The following is a 25,197-nucleotide window of genomic DNA, read 5'->3' as shown; positions in this document are numbered from 1 at the left end:
GGGCCTATATTACCAGGAACAAAGAACAATTTTGATATGACACATTGGAATGAGTATATTTACATTTAGCAGACACTCTTATCCAGAGCGACTTACAAGAGGTACAGGGGAAGCTTTGCCCAAACACACAGCGTCAAACTGCACGGCCTGGAATCGAACCGGCAACTTTCTGACTGTAACCCCGATTCCATAACAACTCAGCCATCTAACTTTGACTGTATCTGGTATATGATTCATTCAAATTGCTGACGATAAAGACACGTTTCTGCAATTAAAACATTTAGTCATAAACACTTCGTGATAATGATGTCGGGGTTCCTGAATTTTTGGGGTGTGCTTGCCTTCGGCGAGCACAAACCATTGTTATCTCGCATGTATATTTGTGAGAATGCTGTTAAGCTACACTACCTCTAGCAGAACATTACTTTAGCAGCTTGTTCCTCTGGGAGATAGCTCGGCTAACTGCTTACTGCAAGGGAGCTGCAGAAACGCCACAAGCAAAGAGGCCAGGGTGATAACTATTTACCCATTTTACTTTGTGATATGAAACACAATTGTGAAGTGTAATGTACAATATAAGCTGATATAAGGAAGTAGTTACATCTACTTTCCGAAACAGTAGTCTACTATTTCACTGAAGCATTAGCATCATGTAATTTGCCTCTGTTGCTCGGGCAACACATACTACAGCAGTCTATGATGCATCTGTTTTCAATCGTTAAAATAAACATTCCTCCTATGTAGCCTATGTAGGAAGTTAAACGGCGGCACATGTTAGTGACTACTAACCTGAACTCCATTGCCACTGCCTAAACTTCAATCTGTTCATGAAAATAATTCATTTCAGCCTAGACCGTACAACGGAAGTAACGTTAAATCGAATTCAACCAACGCAATCGCTACCAAGACAGTCTAGTAGTAGTTGTAGCCTACAATTTACAGGGGCAGCTTCTCCACACAGCAGGGCTATATCGCATTTTGCCTTGTTACTGACAATGATCGCTACCGCTGACATTCTTATGAATGAGTGATTTTCCCCTAAATAAATGTCAAGCTTATTTACGTTTTTGGGGGCATATTTTCAGTTAGCAGATGATACTATTTGAACACCGGTCTGCCAAATGTATACGTTTTGATTCAACTATGAGGTTGCTGATCATTATTCCCTCTTGCAGGGGAAATGAGAAGACAACTATTTCATTCTACTCTTCACTCTTAGTATTTTGAGTTGTAAATGAGCAGAAAAAATATGCTTTTAAATCTATGTAATCTTTATAAACAATAAGTAGGCTATGCATTTTAATATAAAATATACAAAAATTTAATTTAAATACGGACCCCTGCAACCAACGCAAGTAAGCAAGCACACCCTACAATTTCCCCAGAAATTGTACCCTCTCTAGTTGGAACTGTTTTCCATGGGAAGGAACTATTCGAACCTCGGAACTAACATTTCATTCTCATACTACTTTTTACACTTCCTGTTTGCCCATGTCAACAATATCCAGCAACCTGAACACCGTATTCTGTGCAAAATCTGGGGATTATATTAATTTATATTGTATAATTTACAGTAATTATGATTCCTTATACTGTCAATATCAAACTCGCCGCTCGGACTTTGACTGGCACGCTCAATTTGCAGAATAAAACCGCTGTAGACTGGTGAGTAGAGGACAAGCCTGCTAGCAAGCTAAGCTCCGCTGTAGAATGGTGAGTAGAGGACTAGCCTGCTAGCAAGCTAAGCTCCGCTGTAGAATGGTGAGTAGAGGACTAGCCTGCTAACAAGCTAAGCTCGGCTGTAGACTGGTGAGTAGGGGACTAGCCTGCTAGCAAGCTAACGCTAACTAATGCGACATGACAGCTATGACCCAGCCAGACAGTCAGTAGCCTATCAGGGACAGTACATTTATCACATGAAGCATTCAGCTACGTACCGATCTTTTATGTTCCTACATTTATTACTGTCATCGATTTAAGTGATTATGCTGCAAATGTTCGACTGTGTTTATAGCTAGCTGCCTAAGCTGGCCTAGTATGTTCATTATACGTGTGACTGTTTGATTATCAGCTGAGGTTTTCTTAGTAATGTGACTAATGTAGGGTGACCAGACGTCCTCTTTTACCCGGACATGTACTCTTTTCGAGACCTAAAAAATGTGTCCTGCAGGAATTCTAAAATTTTCCGGGATTTCGTAAAGGGTATCTCCTTTACGTTTCACCTTCTTGCGCAAGCATTGACTGTAGAGAGACTGTCATTTTTATCAGAGACTAAGTTCGGGATACAATACATGTCCAGTATATTGCATATTGGATAACAGCTCCTTCATGAAGCTTGTTCTGTGCCTCATAACAGCTGGTCTCCCTCGTCCTTCAACTTTATATTTTATTTGCGATGCTGTCTCATGCACACTGTACCATCTAGAGATCAGTCAGCCCATCCCTGTGTTCATGTCTCCTCCTGTCCTCTGCAGGGGCTGGCAGGGGCTGATCGCTCAGGGGTGCCACTCCAGCATCCTCATCATCGACCCCAACACCTCCCAGACCATCCAGGTCCTGGAGAGGCACAAAGCCAATGTTGTGAAGGTAAATGTTGTACATGTCCTCCCACAAGCTTGCCATACCTGGGATGTCAAAGACTTTTACTAGAATAATAGTACAGGCCTGCACAGAGCAAAAACAGGTTCACCAAGTGATATTAATACTGTGTGCCTTGGACCAAGGAGGAACTGCTTCTCTACCCTGTTTCACTGTGTAGGCCAAAGACTCACAACAATAAAAGCCTCCTTCTACCTCTGGTAGAAAACCTCTCCGATAAAAAGCCTTGCCCTGTCCCTATATAGCCTCCCCACAGAGCGCCCTCGCAAGCGCCCTCGCAAGCGCCCTCGCAAGCGCCCTCGCAAGCGCCCTCGCAAGCGCCCTCGCAAGCGCCCTCGCAAGCGTGTGTTTCTTTGGGTTTGTGTGTGTTCAAGGGTGATTTACAGCCAATAAAGTCCTCAGCCATTATCAGTGTTGGGGCCCACTCACAGCCTCCCATTCCTCACACCCGAGCACACGTTCATCTTGTAAATCTTGACCCTGCTCATTCCTCACAAGCCTGCCTGACCCAAACAAGCAGAGCAAGGGATCTGACGGCCACAGCAAAGAGCATGCCAATGCAGTAACAGAGATATAAGCCCTGTTCAATCATTTAAACACCCACTTGCCATTAGATTCAACCATCTTGCCACAGGGGTAGCATCATGCAAATGTCTTGGTTTCAGGGTTTGTACTCAGAGTCTCTTCTAGTATTGACCCCTGTCAGTTTCAGTAAGTCCTTTTCAAAACTCAAATAACAGTCTAGGCTAATGTAATGACTGGATGCTGTAGTGTGCCATGGCTGGGTGCTGTGTGTCAGGGCTGGATGCTGTGTGTCAGGGCTGGGTGCTGTGTGTCAGGGCTGGGTGCTGTGTGTCAGGGCTGGGTGCTGTGTGTCAGGGCTGGGTGCTGTGTGTCAGGGCTGGGTGCTGTGTGTCAGGGCTGGGTGCTGTGTGTCAGGGCTGGATGCTGTGTGTCAGGGCTGGGTGCTGTGTGTCAGGGCTGGGTGCTGTGTGTCAGGGCTGGGTGCTGTGTGTCAGGGCTGGATGCTGTGTGTCAGGGCTGGGTGCTGTGTGTCAGGGCTGGGTGCTGTGTGTCAGGGCTGGGTGCTGTGTGTCAGGGCTGGATGCTGTGTGTCAGGGCTGGGTGCTGTGTGTCAGGGCTGGGTGCTGTGTGTCAGGGCTGGGTGCTGTGTGTGTAATGACTGGATGCTGTAGTGTGTCAGGGCTGGATGCTGTGTGTCAGGGCTGGGTGCTGTGTGTCAGGGCTGGGTGCTGTGTGTCAGGGCTGGGTGCTGTGTGTCAGGGCTGGATGCTGTGTGTCAGGGCTGGATGCTGTGTGTCAGGGCTGGGTGCTGTGTGTCAGGGCTGGATGCTGTGTGTCAGGGCTGGGTGCTGTGTGTCAGGGCTGGGTGCTGTGTGTCAGGGCTGGGTGCTGTGTGTCAGGGCTGGATGCTGTGTGTCAGGGCTGGGTGCTGTGTGTCAGGGCTGGGTGCTGTGTGTCAGGGCTGGGTGCTGTGTGTGTAATGACTGGATGCTGTAGTGTGTCAGGGCTGGATGCTGTGTGTCAGGGCTGGGTGCTGTGTGTCAGGGCTGGGTGCTGTGTGTCAGGGCTGGGTGCTGTGTGTCAGGGCTGGATGCTGTGTGTCAGGGCTGGATGCTGTGTGTCAGGGCTGGATGCTGTGTGTCAGGGCTGGGTGCTGTGTGTCAGGGCTGGGTGCTGTGTGTCAGGGCTGGATGCTGTGTGTCAGGGCTGGGTGCTGTGTGTCAGGGCTGGGTGCTGTGTGTCAGGGCTGGGTGCTGTGTGTCAGGGCTGGATGCTGTGTGTCAGGGCTGGGTGCTGTGTGTCAGGGCTGGGTGCTGTGTGTCAGGGCTGGGTGCTGTGTGTGTAATGACTGGATGCTGTAGTGTGTCAGGGCTGGATGCTGTGTGTCAGGGCTGGGTGCTGTGTGTCAGGGCTGGGTGCTGTGTGTCAGGGCTGGGTGCTGTGTGTCAGGGCTGGATGCTGTGTGTCAGGGCTGGATGCTGTGTGTCAGGGCTGGATGCTGTGTGTCAGGGCTGGGTGCTGTGTGTCAGGGCTGGATGCTGTGTGTCAGGGCTGGGTGCTGTGTGTCAGGGCTGGGTGCTGTGTGTCAGGGCTGGGTGCTGTGTGTCAGGGCTGGATGCTGTGTGTCAGGGCTGGGTGCTGTGTGTCAGGGCTGGGTGCTGTGTGTCAGGGCTGGGTGCTGTGTGTCAGGGCTGGATGCTGTGTGTCAGGGCTGGATGCTGTGTGTCAGGGCTGGATGCTGTGTGTGTCAGGGCTGGATGCTGTGTGTCAGGGCTGGGTGCTGTGTGTCAGGGCTGGGTGCTGTGTGTCAGGGCTGGGTGCTGTGTGTGTAATGACTGGATGCTGTAGTGTGTCAGGGCTGGATGCTGTGTGTCAGGGCTGGGTGCTGTGTGTCAGGGCTGGATGCTGTGTGTCAGGGCTGGGTGCTGTGTGTCAGGGCTGGATGCTGTGTGTCAGGGCTGGATGCTGTGTGTCAGGGCTGGATGCTGTGTGTCAGGGCTGGGTGCTGTGTGTCAGGGCTGGATGCTGTGTGTCAGGGCTGGGTGCTGTGTGTCAGGGCTGGGTGCTGTGTGTCAGGGCTGGGTGCTGTGTGTCAGGGCTGGATGCTGTGTGTCAGGGCTGGGTGCTGTGTGTCAGGGCTGGGTGCTGTGTGTCAGGGCTGGGTGCTGTGTGTCAGGGCTGGGTGCTGTGTGTCAGGGCTGGGTGCTGTGTGTGTAATGACTGGATGCTGTAGTGTGTCAGGGCTGGATGCTGTGTGTCAGGGCTGGGTGCTGTGTGTCAGGGCTGGGTGCTGTGTGTCAGGGCTGGGTGCTGTGTGTCAGGGCTGGATGCTGTGTGTCAGGGCTGGATGCTGTGTGTCAGGGCTGGATGCTGTGTGTCAGGGCTGGGTGCTGTGTGTCAGGGCTGGATGCTGTGTGTCAGGGCTGGGTGCTGTGTGTCAGGGCTGGGTGCTGTGTGTCAGGGCTGGGTGCTGTGTGTCAGGGCTGGATGCTGTGTGTCAGGGCTGGGTGCTGTGTGTCAGGGCTGGGTGCTGTGTGTCAGGGCTGGGTGCTGTGTGTCAGGGCTGGATGCTGTGTGTCAGGGCTGGATGCTGTGTGTCAGGGCTGGATGCTGTGTGTGTCAGGGCTGGATGCTGTGTGTCAGGGCTGGGTGCTGTGTGTCAGGGCTGGGTGCTGTGTGTCAGGGCTGGATGCTGTGTGTCAGGGCTGGGTGCTGTGTGTCAGGGCTGGATGCTGTGTGTCAGGGCTGGATGCTGTGTGTCAGGGCTGGGTGCTGTGTGTCAGGGCTGGGTGCTGTGTGTCAGGGCTGGGTGCTGTGTGTGTAATCGCTGTGTGTGTGCAGGTGAAGTGGTCCAGGGAGAACTACCACCACAGCCTGAGCTCTCCCTACTCTCTGCGCCTGGCGTCCGGAGACGCGTCGGGGAAGATCATCGTGTGGGATGTGGTGAGTGGGACAGCCCACTGTGAGATCCAGGAACACTCCAAACCCATCCAGGGTGAGTCCTGCTCTCTGGCAACTATGCTACAGCTTTAAGGAGTGTCCCCTTTTTGTGTCAAATATGTGTTTCTTCTATATCAGTCGTTCTCAAAGTGTGGTCCGCGGACCACTGGTGGTCTGGCCCTGCCCCCGTAGTGGTCCGCAACGGCCACAAGTAAATTATTGCAACATTTCTAACATACAACTCAGAACTAAAAAAACACAGTCAGTAGTAGCTTAATAAAATGGGCTACACACGTTCCGCATTCTGACATTGCAGCCTCTGCATGGGTTGTACCAGAGCCTCTCTGGTTGTACCATGTGAGGGAGTTCTCCCCTCCCAAATAGAGTTGGTTGGATCCATAGCCCGTCTTTTATAAAAAGTTTTCTCAGGCTACCTATACGCCGTAACGATACGCGTCAGGGAGGATGGATGGGAGCAGGGCCGGAGTGATGGCATCACTAGACAAGGTTTTACCAATTGAAAAACGGCTGTTTATTTTACATAAATCTCCAAAAACTATTTTGCGCTCAAATAATGGCCAAACATTTTGTCTGGAAATCCCTATCTGCATCACATCAAACCCATATGTCCTAGGTTTGGGCTAGAATATTTACAACGTCTGGCTCCGTGCTTGATTAACACTCGGATCGTTAAGCAGATCCGGGGATCTCAGCTAGGATTGAGGCCTGCCTCGCAGACCTCTCCGCCTGGATGACCGAGCACCACCTCCAGCTGAACCTCGCCAAAACAGAACTTCTCATCATTCCGGCCAAACCTTCCACCTCCTACGACCTCTCAATCACCCTGGGATCTGCGACGGTGACCCCCTCATCCTCTGCCAGGAACCTTGGGGTTACCATGGATGACAAGCTCTCCCACACGGCCCTCATTGCTGCGGTCTCCCGGTCGTGCAGATTCACCCTCTACAACATCCGGAAGATCAGGAGATACCTGTCTGAGCACTCCACCCAGCTGCTTGTCCAAGCACTTGTCCTCTCCAAGTTGGACTACTGCAACTCGCTGCTCGCCGGTCTCCCAGCATGCGCAACCCGCCCTCTTCAGAGGATTCAGAACGCAGCGGCCCGCCTGGTCTACAATCTACCCAAACGCTCCCACGTTACCCCGCTCCTCATCTCCCTCCACTGGCTACCCATCACGGCCCGCATCAGATTCAAGACCCTGGTACTGACCTTCCGAGCAGTGAACGGGACTGCACCCGACCACATCAAGTCTCTCCTGCAGCCTTACACCCCCACCCACCACCTACGATCTTTTTCAAACAACCGCCTGGTGGTCCCACCGCTCAAGACCGCCCGGTCCCAACATAAGCTCTTCTCTTGCCTGGCCCCCCAGTGGTGGAATCAACTCCCCACCTCCATCAGAGACACAGACTGTCTCTCCACCTTCAAGAGAAGGATCAAGACGCACTTGTTCCGAGAGTACAACGGTACTTAGGAATGGTTTGCTGAACCCAATGCTAGTTTCCTCAAGGAACACAATGACTCTTGCTTAGAGACTTGTTGCTCTTGTTGGTTAGTGGCAACTGATTTAAACAGTTGTATTCGCTGCAAAATATTCTATTTTAGTTCATCTTATTTATTTTTTTACTGTTGCTGCTTTTACTATAGGTACACTTGCACTTAGAGATTCATGTTGTTTAATTGTAACTTGCTTAACTACATGCTCTTATGGTTCTTCCCTTTGGCACTTATTTTTTGGTTGTTCACAATGTATGCTTCTTGTTTTGGCTACCCGCAATGCTTTGGGGCTATCTTGTTGTTATTATCAGTGACCTATGCACTTTGTAAAGCTCTCTCTTGGAAGTCGCTTTGGATAAAATCAGAATCAGAAATTGATTTATTCGCCATGAATGTTTGCACAGACAAGGAATTTGCTTTGGCAGGGAGGTGCATACAATAAACATACAGGAATCTTAAAAGCGTCTGCTAAATGAATACATGTAAATGTTAATGTAAGCAGTCTCAAAACTTTTTTTCTGAGCGGAAATTATAAAAAGCGAAATAGCCTACATTATCCGTTAGAAAATCATGTGCCGCTAACAATTGTATGGCGCCAGGTCTGGAGACCTGTTGTTCCGGGGATATAGCCTACTATTTAGCTAGATGGTCCGCAAGTTTTTATTTATTGGCCAAGTGGTCCTTGGTCTGAAAAAGTTTGAGAAACACTGTTCTATATTGTTCTCTCTCCCTGCACCCCTTCCTCTCCTTGCCCCCCGTCAGACCTGGAGTGGCTGTGGAACCAGGATGCATCTCGTGACCTCCTGTTGGCCATCCACCCCCCTAACTATATCGTCCTCTGGAACGGAGACACAGGGACCAAACTGTGGAGGCGGAGCTACGCTGAGAACATCCTCTCCTTCTCCTTCGACCCCTTTGACCCCTCCAACATGGCTTGTAAGTAGGGATGCAACAATTATAGATTTTGATGGTACGATTATAGCATGAGAAATAATCACCGTTTCACAATTATTATGCATTAATAACGGGATGTATAAAATCACATGAAATCACATGTGGGAGCATTTCACACTAAATACATCGAAACAGTGTGTTAATTAATCGAGGTTGAGTCAGTTTCATATTCAATATATGTGTCACATTCGGAAGACGCTACTTTGCAGCATCGCGTTAGGGACCGGGTGAAAACAACCCATACCATTTTGAAAAATGTAGACTTTTATAATATTTGTATGAATATAAAACCTCAAACAGACACTAGAGTATCTTAACAATGTCTGGTATACTTCCACAGCCTTTACTTTTTCAATGAAGTTTCAAATAAAATGATAGAAAATCACTAATCTTTGAAAATAGCTTAATCCTTGCAAATCTTAACTTTTTCAAAATTTTTGTCAAAAAATCTTAAATATACACCAGATTATTCTAATAAAGTCTGCCTATTTCCACACACTTTCAATTTTCAATAACGTTTTAACTAAAACTTAACGAAAATAGCATTAAATCCATGCTAATATTGTTAACTTTTTCAAAATTGTGTGCCTGTTTGCGCACATTCTGAAGATTTTTTGTACTGTGAATTTGCGCTGTCAGTTCTGTTTTTGAATAAAGGGTTGGAAATTAATGCTTTTTTGTTTTTGTATCCTATTCATCGATTGATCGAAAAAGAATCAACAGATTAATCGATTATTAAAATAATCGTTAGCTGCAGCCCCAAATAAATTAAACATTATGATAACCGTAAATGTATGAACGAAACTACACACGCACCGCGGGGTCCAACTGCAGAGCTCCCTCCTCAGGCCCCTGAAACCGGAACTCTCTACTCAGGCCCCTGAAACAGGAACTCTCTCCTCAGGCCCCTGAAACAGGAACTCTCTACTCAGGCCTCTGAAACAGGAACTCTCTACTCAGGCCCCTGAAACAGGAACTCCCTCCTCAGGCCTCTGAAACAGGAACTCTCTCCTCAGGCCCCTGAAACAGGAACTCTCTCCTCAGGCCTCTGAAACAGGAACTCTCTACTCAGGCCCCTGAAACAGGAACTCCCTCCTCAGACTCCTCAAACAGGAACTCTCTACTCAGGCTCCTCAAACAGGAACTCTCTCCTCAGGCCCCTGAAACAGGAACTCTCTACTCAGGCCTCTGAAACAGGAACTCCCTCCTCAGACTCCTCAAACAGGAACTCTCTACTCAGGCTCCTCAAACAGGAACTCTCTACTCAGGCTCCTCAAACAGGAACGCCCTCCTCAGACTCCTCCTCGGGCCCCTCTTTCAGGTGTAGCCAAGGTGTTACCACCATCGCTGGTTGGCGGATGTATTGTATTTATATGTATAATTTACGTTGAACTTTGGTTTTAGCTTAAGTCAATAGTGTTTAACATTGTGAGAATTAGCACCGTGGCTATAGTGTAAGTTATGGTCACCATACGTTATGCTAAGAAGATTTGTGCCTGCAACAAAACTTAAGGTTGTGTCAAAAAAGACAAAAAATAGTAATATTAATAACAATAAACTAAAATATAAATGACCGCCCGAACAAGAGAATGTTCCTGAAGAACCAGGCATTTTCAGACCTTAGTGTAATTCACTATATGAACGCATCAATGACTTCCGGTAGCTAGCTCTAGCAGTTACCTTAGTTCTTTCACACAAAATGCTGTTTTTATGGAGGAGTTTGGGTGATCTTGCCAAAATAACAATCAACGACTTACATAGGATTCTATGTTGCTGCCCTTCCAGCAAGAGGGAAAAGGGGATCCAATTGTAAGTTTTGAGCTACATCAACAATTACCAAAGTATAGTTTACCTAACTCACACAGTAAAAGTAGCTATCACTAGCTAGCTAATGTATTTGAGCAGTAACCCCTAGCTATAATGTGATGTAACGCGTCTTCAGTTTCTAACTAAAATCTGTAAACGGGAGGGATCTCTGTGAGTCCTCTTATCGGCCAATGGAAAAAAAGGGAGAAGATGCACAATCTGAGTGTAGGGTTAAGGGAGCAATAGCTAAGGGTTAACAACCTGTTCTGGTTATGAAAAGTCATGCTTCTAACTTCATCGCAAGTTCTAGACCTGGCCTATTTTTCCCGGAAACACTTTGTGTATATAGCCAATTGGGATGCATTAGTAAATTAGACAACACTACACGGATTAGCTGTGTTACACAGTACTTCTCATGAACATCTAACGATGAGCAATAAAACCTCTGAAAACAAGATATTCTTTACTTTAAAGCCCGTATTAGTAAATTAACGAACAAACAAGAAATGTACCTCATGAAAATAGGTAGCCTACACTGTAAACTAACACACGCGATGATAAATTACATACTGTCAGCTCAAGATAGCAACAGGAGAAAACATCGTGATTTTTGTGCAACTGCCCTGGAGGGGAAATGGGAACTGAATTCTCTAGAACTGTTTGCAAACTCCGGCAATGTTTGTTTAATTTTCGTCACTGTGCAACCGTTGTTCTTAGAAAAATAATGTAACATAATGTCCCTTCATTGAGTGAGAACAGAAACACTGGGTGTAGCTGAGCCTCTACGGATAGAAAACTGAGACGTTATAAATCGTGGTTAATAGTCAAATCGGTTAATGGCTTCATCCCTACTTGTAATACACCTCTGTACGAAACTAACAGGCTGATACTGAGAGTCATGGTTATGTATCATTAGTTCCATATCCTCATGAAGCCTCTCTCTGTCCCTGGAAGTGCTGACCAGCGAGGGGATCGTCTTCATCACAGACTTCTCCCATTCCAAGCCTCCGGCCAGCGGGGGCAAGAAGGTGTACATAGCGAGCCCCCACGCCAGCCCCGCACACACCAAGCCCCCACCCGCCACATTGCCCGCCCCCACGGGTGCCAAGAAGGCCCTGAACAAGGTCAAGGTGCTCATCACCAACGAGAAACCCACGTAAGACCCCTCCACTGTGGTGAACAGGGACTGTTGGCTGCTGGGGTGGGGGAGAGGAGCGGGTTGGTGGGAGGGGGAGAGGAGCGGGGTTGGTCTCTCTCTCAGTATCTCTCTTTCTCTCTCTCTCTGTCTCTCTCCCAGTATCTCTCTTTGTCTCTCTCTCTCTCTCTCTCTCTCAGTATCTCTCTATGTCTCTCTGTCTCTGATGATCTCCCTGCAGCCCCCCAACCCTCCCTGCAGCCCCCCTAACCCTCCCTGCAGCCCCCTAACCCTCCCTGCAGCCCCCTAACCCTCCCTGCAGCCCCCTAACCCTCCCTGCAGCCCCCTAACCCTCCCTGCAGCCCCCCCAACCCTCCCTGCAGCCCCCTAACCCTCCCTGCAGCCCCCTAACCCTCCCTGCAGCCCCCCAACCCTCCCTGCAGCCCCCTAACCCTCCCTGCAGCCCCCTAACCCTCCCTGCAGCCCCCCTAACCCTCCCTGCAGCCCCCCCAACCCTCCCTGCAGCCCCCTAACCCTCCCTGCAGCCCCCCTAACCCTCCCTGCAGCCCCCCAACCCTCCCTGCAGCCCCCTAACCCTCCTAGCAGCCCCCTAACCCTCCCTGCAGCCCCCTAACCCTCCCTGCAGCCCCCTAACCCTCCCTGCAGCCCCCCAACCCTCCCTGCAGCCCCCCTAACCATCCCTGCAGCCCCCCTAACCCTCCCTGCAGCCCCCCTAACCCTCCCTACAGCCCCCCAACCCTCCCTGCAGCCCCCTAACCCTCCCTGCAGCCCCCTAACCCTCCCTGCAGCCCCCCTTACCCTCCCTGCAGCCCCCCCAACCCTCCCTGCAGCCCCCTAACCCTCCCTACAGCCCCCCCAACCCTCCCTGCAGCCCCTTAACCATCCCTGCAGCTCCCTAACCCTCTCCCCCTCTGCAGGGCGGAGGCTGTAACGCTGAATGACTGCCTGCAGCTGTCCTACCTGCCCTCCAAGAGGAGCCACATGCTGCTGCTGTACCCGCGGGAGATCCTTATCTTGGACCTGGAGCTCAGCCAGACCGTGGGCGTGGTGGCCATCGAACGCTCCGGAGTCCCCTTCATCCAGGTATACTCACACACACTCTTTATCAAGGCACACATGCAGCACACACACCTTTCATCCAGGTACGCACACACCTACACACACCCTTCATCCAGATGTGCTCACTCACGTACCCTTCATCCAGATGTGCACACTCACGTACCCTTCATCCAGATGTGCACACTCACGTACCCTTCATCCAGATGTGCACACTCACGTACCCTTCATCCAGATGTGCACACTCACGTACCCTTCATCCAGATGTGCACACTCACGTACCCTTCATCCAGATGTGCACACTCACGTACCCTTCATCCAGATGTGCACACTCACGTACCCTTCATCCAGATGTGCACACTCACGTACCCTTCATCCAGATGTGCACACTCACGTACCCTTCATCCAGATGTGCACACTCACGTACCCTTCATCCAGATGTGCACACTCACGTACCCTTCATCCAGATGTGCACACTCACGTACCCTTCATCCAGATGTGCACACTCACGTACCCTTCATCCAGATGTGCACACTCACGTACCCTTCATCCAGATGTGCACACTCACGTACCCTTCATCCAGATGTGCACACTCACGTACCCTTCATCCAGATGTGCACACTCACGTACCCTTCATTCATGTGTGTTCCTGTGTGTCAGGTGATCCCATGTGCCCAGAGAGATGCCCTCTACTGTCTCCATGAGAATGGCTGCATCACCTTGAGAGTGTGTCGCTCCACGACCGCTGCCCCTGACGAAACAGGCAAGCAGCACACACACACACAGTCCTCCCACCTAGCCAGTCAGCAGAAAATCCCTAAACACCCTAACCCTAACACTTCCTGCCTGTTTTTTCCCTGGTTGATTGTCAGGAGCTGATGACCCTGAAATCTAATCAACCTCCCTCCCTCCCTCCCTCCCTCCCTCCCTCCCTCCCTCCCTCCCTCCCTCCCTCCCTCCCTCCCTCCCTCCCTCCCTCCCTCCCTCCCTCCCTCCCTCCCTCCCTCCCTCCCTCCCTCCCTCCCTCCCTCCCTCCCTCCCTCCCTCCCTCCCTCCCTCCCTCCCTCCCTCCCTCCCTCCCTCCCTCCCTCCCTCCGTCTCTCCGTCTCTCCGTCTCTCTGTCTCAGACCCAGAGCAGGCTGTGCAGGAGTTGGTGTATGATCTGAGGTCTCAGTGTGATGCTATCCGGGTCACTAAGACAGTGCGTCCGTACCGCATGGTCATCTGTCCGGTCAACGAGAACAACGCTGCCCTCACAGTGAGCGATGGCAGGGTTATGCTCTGGGAGCTGAAGACCCACACTGGCAAGGCCCTGTCCAACCCCAGGTAGCCACACACTCATTAACGCTTTCAGACACGTACATACATACAGGAAACAACACAAACTTTAACAATAGAAGCATTACTACACTGTTGCTATTATAGTTTGCTGTGTGATCAGAATCAGAAGGGATTTTATTTGCCATGAATGTTTGCACAGACAAGGAATTTACTTTGGCAGGAAGGTGCATACATTAAACATATAGGAATCTTGAAACTTTAATATGTGGTCTAACTATATAAAAGGAGCAAAGTCTAGCTAATACTAAGGGGATTTAGAATAAAGAACATAATTTAAAATATAAGTAGCCATCATTTACAATGTAACCTAAAAATACAGTGCAAAGAGAAGGATACAATAGTGCAAATTGCAATGTGCAGGGTGTCATTGTGCAGATTGTGATTTTAAAGTCAGTGAGAGTCCTTGGCCTTGTTAAAGTGGCCAACAGCAGATGGGAAGAAAATGACCCTGCTCCTTCCCTCTCTCCATCTGTCTTAGCACAGGCCTGTCCCCCCTCTACTCCCCCATATCCTTCTGTGGAACGCCCCTGGGACAGAACCAGAAGAGGATCCTGGATCTCTCTCTCAACACCATGATCGGTATTTACCCTAACTCTCTATCTCTTTCTCTCTCTCTCATACTATTTATGTGTCTTGCGTCTCTTTCTTTCTGTCTCTCTCTCTGTGTCTCTCTCTCTGAGCCTCTCCAATCCTTTTGTAACAGTACAAGGAGCCAGGTGATAGAGTGTAGCAGAGTGTTGATCAGTGAGACGTGGAGAAGAGGGAAGACTCAGACACAGCAGCTTTCTGTAGGTCCAGTAGAGTCCCTACACAACCACTGCTAAATGCGTCCAGTGGAGTCCAGTGGAGTCCAGAGTCCAGACCGTATAGCAGTATATGGACTACTATGCAGCTTTTGGGTGAAGAAAAGTCAGACAGGATTTTCAAGCTCAGCTCCAGAACAGAGCAGGTTTGCAGAAACAGAGGTGTGATGGTCTGGTGAAGCACTTACTCATTATCTGTCCGAGATAACTTTGAAATGAGCCACAGTATATAATTGCTTTAAAACACTCTCAAACATCATTACCTTGAGGGAGGAGAAAGAAAACTGATAAGTGATCTGGAGTCTAATAAAACCAGCAGTAATATTGCCTCCTTCACCCCCCCTCCCCCCCCCACTGCTGCATAGCTGAGCTATTGGCCTCCCCAGTTTAATCAGGGAGACAAACCTCACATTGTGGAGGCCAAATGCTTAACATGCGGCTAACATAGCTCCCTGATTGGGGGCGGGGTCCCTCCCTCCCTCCCTCCCTCCCTCCCTCCCTCCCTCCCTCCCTCCCTCCCTCCCTCCCTCCCTCCCTCCCTCCCTCCCTCCCTCCCTCCCTCCCTCCCTCCCTCCCTCCCTCCCTCCCTCCCTCCCTCCCTCCCTCCCTCCCTCCCTCCCTCCCTCCCTCCCTCCCTCCCTCCCTCCCTCCCTCCCTCCCTCCCTCCCTCCCTCCCTCCCGTAGCCTGATGTCTGTCTATAATCTGTCTGTTCAGCTCTCTGTTTCTCAGCAGAAGAATGTTTGTATGATTCTGTCAACTCTGCTAACCCCGCCCCATTAACCCTGGCATATCCTACAGGTCAGGGTTTGCTCGCAGGGGAGGCCCCCTCCCCGTCCCCCCAGCAGGAGGTGCAGCTGAAGTTCTTGCTGACGGGGCTGTTGTCCGGTTTGCCCCTGCCCCCCTTCTGCCTCCGCATGTGTCCTCCGCTCACCACCAAGAACATCAGCCACTACCAGCCCCTGCTGGCTGTGGGTGAGTGCTGCAGCATCGCCCTCAGCTCCATGACAAGGATTAGTGGAAGAGTTACTGTACACAAACACACTGGCAATACATGAAAGTATTCGAGAACACTTGGTGGCTTTACAAAGATTGCTGAGTGTTGCGTATCCAATACCACAAAGTAAAAAGGTCTGCTGTTGGGTCTGTCTGCAGATGTGCCTGAGGTCCTGGAGCCTCATGTGGAGACATGAGTGAGACATACTAACATGTGTGCGATTCATGTGCAGGTGAATATCCATCAGTTTGAAGTCTGTCGAAGTAGAATCCAGTTTTTGATAGGATGATTAGTGAGGTGAGTTTGTAACTCTCTGGGGCTCTGTTCTGAAGGACTCTGCTCTGGGATGCAGCAGATGATGTCTCTGTGGCAGTCGAGCAGTCAAGTGGCTAATCACTCCCAGGATTGTTGAGATGTTTTGTTGCTCTTCAGCTGGTCGGCTAAGAAGCTAAAAGTCTTGAGAGAGATTGTGTCGCCATGACTAATGTTCCCATCCATTCGTGTTTTTTAGCCAGGATAAGAATTTTTTTCCCTCCAAGTGACCCCAATGACTTATGGAGTATAACACTTCCTGTTCAGGGGGCTGACTTTAACAGCCTTATGGGGAATTATTGGCAGCATCCCCTCCTTCCCTCCTCCTCCTCTTCCTCCACCCCTCCTCCTCCCCTCCTATTTCCCAGTTAGGGGGAAGAGATTTACGGCAGCACCGAATTGATCTGTGCAGACCGGTCAATATTGAACCCAGGCTAGACAGAGCTTACAGTCTCCTGGGGTCAGGTTTCACTTCTCACTCCCTAAGGATTCTTGGATCGTTATTTCACGGTGTAAAAGCAACCTGGGAAAGCCAGGCGGTTTTACACCTTCCTGTGAGGTTCAAATAAAGCCGATGAGTTTGATGTTTGAAGAACTGGGGGTTGAAATTGCCATTCTCAGACCCATTCAAGTTAGACTGAAGGCAGGGGTCTTCCTCCCCCTCACTAGTCCCCCTTCTCTTCATCAGACAGTCTTCCTCACCTGCCCTCCCCTGCCCCCTCCACTCCTACATCCTTCCTCTGGTCTCTCCACCCCATTACTCTCCTACCTCTCCCCTCCTCCCTCCCCCAGGACATGTGCCTGTTGTTGTCTGACAGGCTGGGTACACCTACAGCCATGCCTGTCTGAGCATTCTGTCTGAGAAGCTGTAATCTGGGGCCTGACAGCTCTATTAGAGGAAGGTACAGGGCTCTCTACACCCCATAACGCCCCCCCCCTCTCTCTCACACATACACACACACACACTCTCACACATCGAACACACACAGGTATGCAAACATAGACACAACACCACCTAGTCATTTGGCTGCAGCAGATCTGATTCTTCTGCCATAGTGGCCCTGGCGAGTTTTCATTGTTGAACTGTTTTTCACAGCAAATGAAGGCATCATTCTATAGTCTGAATCAAGCCAGTTCAGCTTGAGCACTTTAATGGATTTGGGAAGCAAAAAGAGCAGGTCCTGCCGAAAGGAAGATATTGAAGATATTGAATTGACCAGAAAACTTCCTGAGCCGTGAGAACTACATAGTAAGGCTCCAGCAAACATGAGGATCACTTCTAACCCTAACCGCTCAGCCATCTGACCCCCATATGTCCAGTTAGGATCACCTCTATCTCCATATGTCCAGTTAGGATCACCTCTATATCCATTTCAATCAGGGGAGACCTGGATAAGTGGAAGATATTTATTACAGAATAATAAATGTACTACAATGTTTGGAGCTTGGACCCCGCGGGGAATTATATAAATCAACGGGCGCCTGCCCAACGCCCGAAGAAGAATCCCCCGCGGAGTCCAGACACCGGTGGCGGTGGCACAGCCGACGACCAATCGAGCTGAAGATGGAGACAGGAACCAGGTGGCGACGGGGAGGTGGAGGGTTGCGCACTTGACAGCATGAACGAACTACACAGGGAGAGAATCATATTTAAAGGCACAGATCATATGACGCCATGTATTGTAGGCGGGAGTGCTAATCAACCTGAACCCCAGTGACCGCCCGACCCGGGAACGGGGGAAGGTAGGGCGTTCTTAGCGGGGGGAGTGAGTAGTGTACACTATGATTGAGCCCGAGTGCAGGGATCGGTCTTGCCTGACTGAACTTGCGCTATGCTTCATATGTCCAGTTAGAATCACTTCTACATCCTTATGTCCAGTTAGAATCACTTCTATCCCTGCCTTCGTCTCTCCCTTCTTTCATCCCTGCTTCCATTCCTTTCTCCAGTGCTGCTATCAGATTTCATTAAGTAGCTCCTGTAATAGCAGCTGGAGCTGGGTGCCTGGTTAGCAGTGTTGCAGAGGGCTGGCACATGGCACACCTGCTGGCTATATGAGCCACTCCGTTTGTAGGACTATGTTTTCCTCAGGTCATTACTTACAATCTCCTAGTTTGATTTTAATTTCCAACATTTAGTTCATTTCCAACAAGAATGTGAACTCTGAACCTTCTATTGTTGTGTTGATGAGTTGTGTGGTCAGGCCCATCAGGCTGGCTGTGAGTCCCTTGGAGGGTCTCACGGTAGCTAGGCTCTAACTCCTGCTTGTGTTTCTGGGGAGTAGAGCTGGCGTGAGGCTCATGGAGAGAGACGAGGCTCTGATTACAGAAGTGAGAGGGCTGTCACACTGCACCTCTCTACCTCTCAGCTTGATTACTAAAACTGTGGGTACTCGCCCCTCTGTCTGTCTCTCTCTGTCTGTCTGTCTCTCCTCCTCAGGCACCAGTAATGGATCAGTGCTGGTGTACAACCTGACCAGCGGCCTGCTGCACAAGGAGCTGAGCGTCCACTCCTGTGAAGTCAAGTGAGCCCCCCCCCCCCACACACACACACACACACACTAACACTCACACAGAATTTCCTCCCTGCACCTGCACCAGGACCACCCTGATGCTAACACCAGGACCACCCTGATGCTAACACCAGGACCACCCTGATGCTAACATGTGGTCCAGCAGGCAGGGGGCTCTGTAGCAGGTGGGGGGGTCTGTAGTTGGGGGGTCTACACCATGGGGGGGGTTTGTAGCAGGTGGGGGGTCTGTAGTTGGGGGGGGGGGGGGGTCTGTAGCAAGTGGGGGGGGTCTGTAGTTGGGGGGGAGGTCTGTAGCAGGGGGGTCTACACCATGGGGGGTCTGTAGCAGGTGGGGGGTCTGTAGCGAGGGGTCTACACCAGGGTGGTTAGGTTTGTGGTCTACACCAGGGTGGTTAGGGTTAGGTTTGTGGTCTACACCAGGGTGGTTAGGGTTAGGTTTGTGGTCTACACCAGGGTGGTTAGGGTTAGGTTTGTGGTCTACACCAGGGTGGTTAGGTTTGTGGTCTACATTAGGGTGGTTAGGGTTAGGTTTGTGGTCTACACCAGGGTGGTTAGGGTTAGGTTTGTGGTCTACATCAGGGAAGAACACCAACAGGGAGCATACCTTGCTTTGTTACCTTCCATTCTCCCACCAACACAGAGACTATTTCACTGTGATTAATTAAGTGCTGGATTGAATCAATTATGTCGGTAAGAGATTGATTGGGAGAAAACACCATCCATCCAAGCAGAGGCACAAAGTCTTCTTAATTGGAGAAGTTGCTCTCTATAACACATGCAAACAAACTTTCAGTTGTTTGTGACAGGCTAGCTGGATGAATGATGAATGGATGAATGACTTGATGGATGGATGAATGACTGGATGGATGAATGGCTGGATGGCTGGATGAATGACTGGATGGATGGATGGATGACTAGATGGATGGATGACTAGATGGATGAATGACTGGATGGATGGATGAATGGCTGGATGGATGAATGACTAGATGGATGGATGACTAGATGGATGGATGAATGACTAGATGGATGGATGACTAGATGGATGAATGACTGGATGGATGGATGAATGGCTGGATGGATGAATGGCTGGATGGTTGAAACTAGAGGGTTTGTGCTGTCTTCTTGCTCATCTTCAGTATCAGTAGAAAAATATGCCCTCCGGTTCCCCCTCCAACATCCTATAATGAATCTACCTGTCAGCTCTCACTTACATCACATTGACATCCCACTGAGGGCTCACACTTGTTTAATGTATATGTGTGTATATGCAAACACGCGCACACACACACACAGACAGACAATGGCGTCAGCTTTAATCCTCTCCTTACAAAATGATGTGTGTGTCTGCACTTCTTCTCCCTTCTCCCAGACCTGACAGGGCAGTGTGCTGTAGCATATTAAGAGGAGATATGAACTAAAATGTGATAGGTAGACAGGGATCAGTAGGGTAACCAGCCTGATTCAGCAGGGCAGGGCTACTTAGCATCTCATCTGCATGTGTGTTTACCATTGACTCCCAGCTGTCCCATGCTGTTCCTCCTCACTGTGCTGGTGTTGGTGAGAACTTCAACACAGTCATTCATAAGTCAAATTGTTCACAATGTGTGTGTGTACGTGTGTGTGTTCCTTCCACAGGGGAATTGAATGGGTGAGTCTCACCAGCTTCCTGTCTGTGGCCACCTCTGCCCCCAACAACATGGGCATGGTGAGGAATGAGCTCCAGCATGTGGACCTGCCCACAGGTGAGAGTCACACTCACACACACGCATAGGGTTACATACACACACATAGGGTTATGCGCACGCACACACACACACAGCCACTCGGACTTCCCAGATCCAAACTCAGACCCCTCATCTCCTCTCTCCCAGAGTGTGTTTCTTTGACTTGAGTGTGTTTTGTTCAGACTGTGCTGCTCTGTCATTACCTGGGTCCGGTTGCACAAAATACCTTAAGTTTTTTAGGGTTAGGGTTACTTACTTCAAGTCGCTCTGGATAAGAGCGTCTGCTAAAAATGACTAAATGTAAACTACAAATAACTAACGTTGGGGAAATCAGTTTGTTTTGTCATGCGTTTCTGGATAAAAAAATAAAAAAAAATCAGAGTGTAAAAAAAATAAATATATATATATATACATATATCGGAAATATCAGATTTTTAAAACACCAAATATTTGTATTGGTATCGGCCTTAAAAATCCTTTATCGGTCGGGCTCTAGGATTTACTACATTGAACGTGATTTCACAGCAGTAAAATTCCAAGGTTTCCACGGAGACCTTGTTTGTTCAGTTGTATCGCTAGTGCATCACCTTACAAAAGCTAGAGATAGTTAGCTCTAGCTTAGCTCTAGCTAGTGCATCACCTTACAAAGGCTAGAGATAGTTAGATCTAACTTAGCTCTAGCTAGTGCATCACCTTACAAAAGCTAGAGATAGTTAGATCTAACTTAGCTCTAGCTAGTGCATCACCTTACAAAGGCTAGAGATAGTTAGCTCTAGCTTAGCTCTAGCTAGTGCATCACCTTACAAAGGCTAGAGATAGTTAGCTCTAACTTAGCTCTAGGTAGAACTACGAAAAAATTTGAAGAAAAGAAGGCAAGAAAAACAAATTGGCCAGAGGAGGATATTGTGCTTCTACAGGGTAACGGTTCAACAGGAATACAACAAAAGAAAGCACATACTGAAAAGTTTATTTGATCCACAAATAACTGCAAACAAAAAACAACAAATGTAGGATGAAATTGCAAAAAAAATAAACTCAAGAAGTTTGGTGAAATGGTTAAAATATATAGGCTATGATAACTTGACTTATGTCTAAAAAAGAGATAACCAATTACAGGAGGGAGTCCAATAAAACTGGTGATATCAACTTTACTTGTAGGTCTTTTTGTTACACAGTAATGTTTGAGAAATAGTTTACTTCTTCTAACTATGTAGATCAAAATTAGATCAACACCTACTCTGCATTTACTGGCGTGAGTCTAGCTACTTACAGCGGATAAATAGCCTTCATGTTTAGACTGCAGCACCGGAGCCTAACAGAGTGCTAGGTGTGGGATGGGTTAATTTAACCCCATACATTCGGCCATGTTGCGGTACAGAACAAGTCAGAGGTACCTTAAAGATCCTGTAAAGCAAATTCCATTATTAGCTTCTCAATACATTCTATTCGTGTGAAATGAGTTCCTGAAAGCATTGGAAAAGTGCGAAAACTTTGTTGCACTGAAATGTGGAGTTAGCCAGTTGAACAGTTTCTCTTCCCTTTTCAGCTCAGGTTTTGTATAGGCGGAGCCAAAACCCGATCGATCTACGTCACAGTGACCTATCTATGTCAGATCACAGACGGTTTAATTCTGTTACTCAGCTGGTACGATGCAAAGACAAAGTAATTAACACATAAAACACTCAGAGACTGCAGGTAGGCCTGTTCTGATATAAACAATGGATTTAGCTGGTGTTGCTGTTGTTGCAAAATTCAATACATTTGAGGGGGCGGAGATTCAGCTCCTTCAGACTACACGCCCCCCAGTCTCAAGCAGAGAAGACTGCTGATTTTCTCACGATTTCAAATCCTAATTTAAAATACTTGTCAGTTTTTTTTTCCATTCGAATTTGGATGGGTAGTTAACAACACATTCTTATGTGGTGTGATGAACTTAAAACTCATTTTCAATTCCACTTTACAGGATCTTTAAGTTTTCTTCCTTACTTTGTTTGCTAAGGGCTTTACTACAACACTTAAAAAAACTTTAAGGGAATCCTCAAGTATAAGACCAAGATAAGGAAAAAACCTTAAATACTTTAGGGAACATTTAAGGAAACCGTGAGAAAAAGACTCAAGGGTGCTTTGTGCAACCGATTATATTTTAAGGAAACCTTCATTTGACTTAACTCTTAACTTAAGGTTGTTTGTGCAACTGGCCCCTGAGGCTTGTGAGGAATGTGGACACACACCCACACCTCTTCAGCTGTAAGAGACTTCCTGAGGCTGTACATAGGATGGCTCTCTTACATCTAGACGGGTCAGGGTTAAGATCTTTGCACACTGAGTCTGAAATCCGTGTCCGAAATGTTCGGCCGTAAAAAAATAAGTAAAACCTCACGTTATGTCAATCATGCTTACACACTGCCTCCGAAACTTTCGTCCGTCAAAAAAAAGTTTGGATTAGGTTCGATTTTCGTTGTTTTTCGCATCCATAGCCAGCATTGTTAGAGTTTTTTTTTTACAATTCAGAGCCACCACAGTTTTAGGCTGACAATTACAAAAAAACGTAACATTTTGCACTCCTTTAGGGTCAAGGTTAGGGTTAGGACCAGGACTCAGGAGTTAGAGTTTGGAGTTCAAGGCATCCCCCCCATCCTTCCGGAGAGACTCTCCCCTTCCCCGCTCAGAGACTCTCCTCCTCCCCACTCAGAGACTCTCCTCCTCCTCCCAGTGACTCTCCTCCTCCTCCCAGAGACTCTCCTCCTCCTCCCAGAGACTCTCCTCCTCCCCCCAGAGACTCTCCTCCTCCTCCCAGAGACTCTCCTCCTCCTCCTCCTCCTCCCAGAGACTCTCCTCCTCCTCACCCCAGAGACTCTCCTCCTCCTCCTCCTCCTCCCAGAGACTCTCCTCCTCCTCACCCCAGAGACTCTCCTCCTCCTCCTCCTCCCAGAGACTCTCCTCATCACCCCAGAGGGCTGATGACTGTTGCTTTGGTGATCCAGTCATGACTTTTCCAGAGCTCAAGTTTGTTGATTGACCTCTCTTTCCCTCCATGTCTTTCTCTCTCCCCAGGCAGGTGCTTTGCATTCCGAGGTGAGCGGGGGAATGACGAGCCGGCTATTGAGATGATTAAAGTGTCGCATCTGAAGTAAGTCACCCCCCTGCATACATACACATTTTCCCAAACCTGCCCGAAGCTGTTCCTGCCCCTGTCTCTGTTCCTGCCCCTGTCTCTGTACCTGCCCCTGTCTCTGTTCCTGCCCCTGTCTCTGTTCCTGCCCCTGTCTCTGTTCTTGCCCCTGTCTCTGTACCTGCCCCTGTCTCTGTACCTGCCCCTGTCTCTGTACCTGCCCCTGTCTCTGTTCCTGCCCCTGTCTCTGTTCCTGCCCCTGTCTCTGTTCCTGCCCCTGTCTCTGTACCTGCCCCTGTCTCTGTTCCTGCCCCTGTCTCTGTTCCTGCCCCTATCTCTGTTCCTGCCCCTATCTCTGTTCCTGCCCCTGTCTCTGTACCTGCCCCTGTCTCTGTTCCTGTCTCTGTTCCTGTTCCTGTCCCTGTTCCTGCCCCTGTCTCTGTTCCTGCCCCTGTCTCTGTTCCTGCCCCTGTCTCTGTACCTGCCCCTGTCTCTGTTCCTGCCCCTGTACTTGCCAGGCAGTACCTGGGGGTGTTGATGTGTGTGTCGCCCCCTCTAGGCAGTACCTGGTGGTGGTGTTCAGAGACAAGCCTCTGGAGCTGTGGGACGTGAGAACTGGCACCCTGCTGAGGGAGATGGCTAAGAACTTCCCTACTGTCACCGCACTGGTACAGCGCACACTCATACACACACACACACACACACTCACACACGCATGCACACACATACACACACACACACGCCACCATATATATCCTGGGGTTGTTTGTGCTGGTTGAGCTAGTTGAAGGGACCAGGATATTCCCTTCAGCTAGGAAGCAGCTTCATCAGCTAAAAGGCTCCTAAAGAAGAGTGCAGGTTGCAGCAGTGAGACTGTGAGAACAGCCACCTTAATAATACATGCTCTCTAAGCCCTTATTGCTTCTGCATTCCAATATTGATGCTGGCCAGGCCTGCCACATCTACAGTGATGCTGCTGGGGACCAGCGTCCAGCCTGGATTCATTTGTTTCTGGCTGGGTGTGTTGGTTGTGTGTGTGTGTTGGTGTGTGTAGAGACGGTGTGTGTGTAGGCTGGGTGTGACTTGCATTAGTTTGTTTTCCCCTGTTACCGTGTTGATAAGAATCCTTAATAGAGTGATCATCAAGGTGTGTGTGCACAGGAGTGGTCCCCCTCCCACAACTTGAAGAGTCTTAAGAAGAAGCAGATGGCTGCTCGGGAGGCCATGGTCCGACAGACGGTGTCGGACGCGGAGCAGAGTGTGGAGTCCTCGGTCATCAGGTCAGGGGTCATCAGGTCAAGGGTCATCATACATGCTCCTCTGTTGGCTGTTATCAAGTTCTCAGTGTGTGTGTGTGTGTGGGTGTGTGTGTGCAGCCTTCTCCAGGATGCTGAGAGCAAGTCAGAGACGAGCCAGGCCATCTCAGCCCGGGAACACTTTGTGTTCACAGACACAGACGGCCAGGTGTACCACATCACCGTGGAGGGAAACACAGTGAAGGATGGAGCACGCATCCCCCCGGACGTACGCACTGCCTCCTCCCGACCTCCCCCGCTCTTCTTTCTCTCTCCTCCTCCCTACCTCCCCCCCTCTCCAAGTCTGACTCCACACATGTTCATCTCCCACCAGCCCTAACAGCCAGAACATCATGGGAGAAACTCCTGTAATTTTAGGCCCACATCCTCCCACTTTTCCACAGCCAAACTCACTGTGTGTGGGGATATTTTGTTTCACATTACGGGGCAAGAAAACTGTTCAACGGAGGCAGGCATATGGGAACATTCCTCCTCCATGAAGTGAACAGGGCATATGGGAACATTCCTCCT

General features: G+C 49.4%; 1 protein-coding gene across 1 annotated transcript in view; it reads left to right on the top strand.

The window, feature by feature from the left end:
* The first annotated feature begins 1,462 nt into the window (after positions 1-1,462).
* wdr11 (WD repeat domain 11) overlaps positions 1,463-25,197 on the top strand; it is a 45,487-nt gene continuing 21,752 nt past the window's right edge. Inside the window, exons 1-16 of the mRNA XM_084709061.1 lie at positions 1,463-1,665; positions 2,475-2,586; positions 5,965-6,118; positions 8,344-8,517; positions 11,296-11,497; positions 12,415-12,580; positions 13,214-13,316; positions 13,681-13,879; positions 14,373-14,473; positions 15,497-15,670; positions 18,442-18,526; positions 20,171-20,277; positions 23,314-23,389; positions 23,931-24,039; positions 24,533-24,651; positions 24,748-24,895. Coding sequence (XP_084565187.1) covers positions 1,580-1,665; positions 2,475-2,586; positions 5,965-6,118; positions 8,344-8,517; positions 11,296-11,497; positions 12,415-12,580; positions 13,214-13,316; positions 13,681-13,879; positions 14,373-14,473; positions 15,497-15,670; positions 18,442-18,526; positions 20,171-20,277; positions 23,314-23,389; positions 23,931-24,039; positions 24,533-24,651; positions 24,748-24,895 — 2,115 coding nt within the window. The 5' untranslated portion in view covers positions 1,463-1,579. The remainder of the gene's footprint in view (positions 1,666-2,474; positions 2,587-5,964; positions 6,119-8,343; positions 8,518-11,295; positions 11,498-12,414; positions 12,581-13,213; positions 13,317-13,680; positions 13,880-14,372; positions 14,474-15,496; positions 15,671-18,441; positions 18,527-20,170; positions 20,278-23,313; positions 23,390-23,930; positions 24,040-24,532; positions 24,652-24,747; positions 24,896-25,197) is intronic.

Source organism: Hypomesus nipponensis, chromosome 11 (assembly GCF_054491055.1).
Source record: "Hypomesus nipponensis isolate SF chromosome 11, ASM5449105v1, whole genome shotgun sequence".
Lineage (NCBI taxonomy): Eukaryota > Metazoa > Chordata > Actinopteri > Osmeriformes > Osmeridae > Hypomesus > Hypomesus nipponensis.
This window is presented reverse-complemented; position numbering and strand designations above follow the sequence as displayed.